Source organism: Plectropomus leopardus, unplaced genomic scaffold (assembly GCF_008729295.1).
Source record: "Plectropomus leopardus isolate mb unplaced genomic scaffold, YSFRI_Pleo_2.0 unplaced_scaffold29838, whole genome shotgun sequence".
Classification (NCBI taxonomy): Eukaryota; Metazoa; Chordata; class Actinopteri; order Perciformes; family Serranidae; genus Plectropomus; species Plectropomus leopardus.
Window position 1 is genome coordinate 1 of NW_024632532.1, and position 3,719 is coordinate 3,719.

A 3,719-nucleotide genomic window follows, 5' to 3' on the forward strand; every position below is an offset into this window, starting at 1 on the left:
AGCACAGAGGTAAGAAGGCATAGAGCTGGGGGGCTGCTGGGCTTATGCAGGTTTTGGAGATGTCTTGTGAGTAGAGTTTGGTACTAAATCTGTAATGAATCATTCTAAAGATTAACTTGTACAACAGAGCATCTTTCCAAAAGATCAACCCATCTCCTGATAAGATTACTAATGATGCGATGGCTGAAGAAAAACACCAAAGGTCCTAAGCAAGTAAAGGATGGCATAAACTAGCATTAAATTACATGCTATTCTCCTCATGTATTGTGTAAGGTTGGCATATATAGTGCTTTAGAAAATACAATACTAGTGATGTTTGATTGTCTGAGATACAAGAAATAGAAAAGTAATTGGCTGTCTGTGCTGAAACGAGGCTACAGGTTGTAGGAAGTGGTGAGGCAAGAGAAGCAAAAGCACGTTACCTGGCTAGAACAGATCACAAGTCAGGGTGGGACGTGAACCAGGGAGGCTCCGGACAAGTTTTTAAAACAGCAGGACCCTTCTGTAGTGTTTTGTTTCATACGGAGAAAAGAATGTGGGGTCAGAGGAATCACTGGGTAGACACAACAACATGCCTTATTCATTTCATTACAGAAAAACACCACCTCTGGAAAGAGATAAAATGCTGATAGAACTATTTTTTCTTCTTTTGAACACAATGTGAGTCTTTGTCTTAATGTTCCAGCTTGTCCTTTAGCATTGTGTTGATGCATTATTGAGTGTTGTTCAAGATTGCCGACCCATCTGAAAACAGTATTTGGTTAAACTGCTCCCCCTTTTTCCTGTTTGAAAAAAAAAGTCTGAAACAGCACTAGGCGAGTCCGGTTAAATTTTGTTTACAGATACCGACAGCCTTTTGTTTCCAAGAAAGGCGAGCAATGACCACCTCCTCCTCTTCCTTGGATATAGTACTCTGTTTTAAGCAACAGAAACATGCCAGATGCCTCCCCAACCTTATTTCTTATATTTTCTCAGTCGTTTTTTTTATTTATGTTCGTAAGGTGGCAGGACCGGGGCTGTGCAGGTAACACAAGGGGGGAGGATGATCAGGATTCTGCAGGAGGGTCACCATCCTCTTCAGCAAGTTTTGGTTGTTTTGTCAGGATTGCCTCTGCTTCCTCATACATCTGAGAAAAAAGTCAAGGGAAACGTTATACATGGGATGGTAAACACAACAGGCTCTGACACATCAAGCCAACTGTCAGATGACCGTCAATGTTGGGCCGTCCGTGAGTGTCTATTGCCCTAGATTTTACGGTGTGTGCAGCAGCCCTTGTCGGCTTTTTTTCTGCCAAGTCAGCATCTTCAATCGGAATTAGAGACGGTGGAGCGAGTCTGTGAATAAAATTTCTGATTGTTTGTTCAGCTCAGTGCACAAGAAGAGAAACAGAGAAAAACAAACAACTAAAGTCAAGAGAGCAAGATAAAAAAAAAAAAAATATATTTTAACTGATTTTACTTTTCGGCCACTGCACTCTTTTGCAGAAATAGTTTAGAATTGTTAATGTTGTTGTTCCCTGGAGTGCAGTAAATAACCTTTGTTATTTTAACATCGAGTTGTATTGTTAATGGCTATCTATCTGGATAAACAGAGTGGTGAAATAATGAGTCCGAAAACGCGGAAGTCCATTAGCTTCTTAGCATTCCCAGTTACCTTGTCCAAAAGTCTGTGGGGTTTTTTTTAATGGGTTTTCGGTAAAATGCCCTAAATAAGGTCTGTGGTAAACACAGGCTAAACATAAAATACGTCCGCTTAAACACAATTTTTGAACTTTTAAGTTTTACTCGTCTTAAAAAAAGCGGTTGCTAACAAGTGGCTAAATGGGACTACAGTGTTTGTCGGGGACGTTAGACATCATCACAGTGGACACAGAAACTCATTAAATCCACTTGTCCGCCTTCACAGCTTTACAGACTCGCACTCAAACTTGTAGATTTATCTATTTACTATATATTTTCGATCGTGTTTTACAGTGTTTGTCGTTGTGACGTTTTATACGTGCGACCACGATGTAGTTCGTGTATAGCCTAACAATAGCTTTTTGCTTCTGGTGATTTAATTTACGCTTTAAAACACACAAAAGTAGTGTTCATCTGTGAAGATTATCATGATGAACAAAACGTGTAAGTCTCATAAACTTGTGTTCGTCACAGAGCTTATTTTTGGCGCTAACCGAAAATCCTATTCAAAATCCCATAAAGTTTTTGAAGAGGGAACCAGTGCGAAGCTTACTTCCTGGTTGGCCTACGAAAATACATCATTCCTTCATCACTCTATAGCGCCTTGAATCCATCCTGTGGTCTTCTTGTTTCTCTTTCTTAATGATGAACACAAACTAGCGCCACCTGCTGGTATGAAGAGTTATTTCCTCTCATGCAGGTGCAGATCGTACATGTTATAGCTGGATGATGGTTGTAGTCTTTTTAGTGTGTTTGAGTGCAACTTTTTGGCTGTGACACAGGCAACATGAGGTGATGCAACAACAGTCAGCCTTCCTTGCCACTAGTTTTTTGATGCTGCTTTGGTGTGTCTGGGCATACAGATGTGGAGTTTCAGAAAATAGTATAATAACAGCGGGGGAAGGGGTGGTGTAATGTCTTACCGGCATGAATTGCACGTCCTGGAAGAGTTCCTGTATAAAACGTCTTGAGGTCAGGCGAAACATACAGTGGGCTAAGAGGTGGGAAACCTCAGAGTACAGGCAGATGTCATCAAACGCATAGGGAAACTTCTCCTTTATCCTGTGGGAAAGAGAGAAAATGAACAGGACTTAAAATAACCCTTTGCAATTCAACATTTATCTCAATAAGTGCACGTAGAATAAAGAGAGAGCTTTACGTCAGTAGTCCTGTTTCGTGGCCTTTGGTTCCTACAGAGGAGCTGAGGTTGATGATGAGGCGGAGCACCTCCTTCCTCAGCAGGACTCGGGAGGCGGGGCCATCTTCTGATATGGCCTTGCCACCTACATGACACGTGAATAAATTGTTTATTTTGTTGTGGAAATGATGTAATATTTAACTTTTGATGTCATGACAAAACTGCAGACTGTAAGAATTAAACATATTTTACAGCAGTTTATATAACAAAGGAGTAATTTCACAAATGCAGTGAGTTTTTGTTGTCGTTTAAAGCATGACATCTTGATAAAGTCTTGAAAAACACTCATCCCTGCAGGTTTGGGTAACTCATGCTCTTACCTATGACAATGTCAGCAGGTGTAGGCGTGCTACAAATTGAGCCTTGTGACACGGCAGCGTCGCTGCAGCCCGACACCCCAGAAAACTTGGACTGAGGCATCACCTCCAGACGATGGCCGCTCTGCCCTCCCCATGATGGGAAGTCGACATAGTCTGAGGAGAAAAAAGATCCGTCGTTATACACTGAGTTTAAGAATGCCCATGTGAATGACTGAAAAACTAAGAGTGTGTGTGTGTGTGTGTGTGTGTGTGTGTGTGTGTGTGTGCTCACCTGTCCGAGGGTGTGTGCTGTTGATCTGTGGCTGTGTGGGGTATCCGAGGACGATGGCTCCTACACAGTAGAGGCAGTTTTCTTCAGTGTGTTCCTGCAGTCCCGTCTCCTCTGAACCCACCGTGTGGTTCTGGGCGTCGCCTCGGCACACGATCAGCTCAGAGATGCTGAACTGCTGCTTCAGTGCTGGGAGAGCAGGGCGGTCACCTACAGAGGGCGAAACCATGGTGATCACAAACGCAACAAATCT

The 3,719-nt window shown here is 42.4% G+C and overlaps 1 protein-coding gene across 1 annotated transcript; it reads right to left on the reverse strand.

Moving 5' to 3' along the window:
• Positions 1 to 6: 6 nt before the first annotated feature.
• LOC121938548 (rapamycin-insensitive companion of mTOR-like) lies at positions 7 to 3,695 on the reverse strand. The gene is made up of 5 exons (XM_042481778.1): positions 3,470 to 3,695; positions 3,199 to 3,351; positions 2,840 to 2,963; positions 2,604 to 2,742; positions 7 to 1,127 (listed from the first exon to the last, which is right to left on the reverse strand). Exons 1-5 carry the CDS (start codon positions 3,693 to 3,695, stop codon positions 1,047 to 1,049), a joined length of 723 nt encoding a protein of 240 aa, XP_042337712.1. The 3' UTR covers positions 7 to 1,046.
• Positions 3,696 to 3,719: the final 24 nt, after the last annotated feature.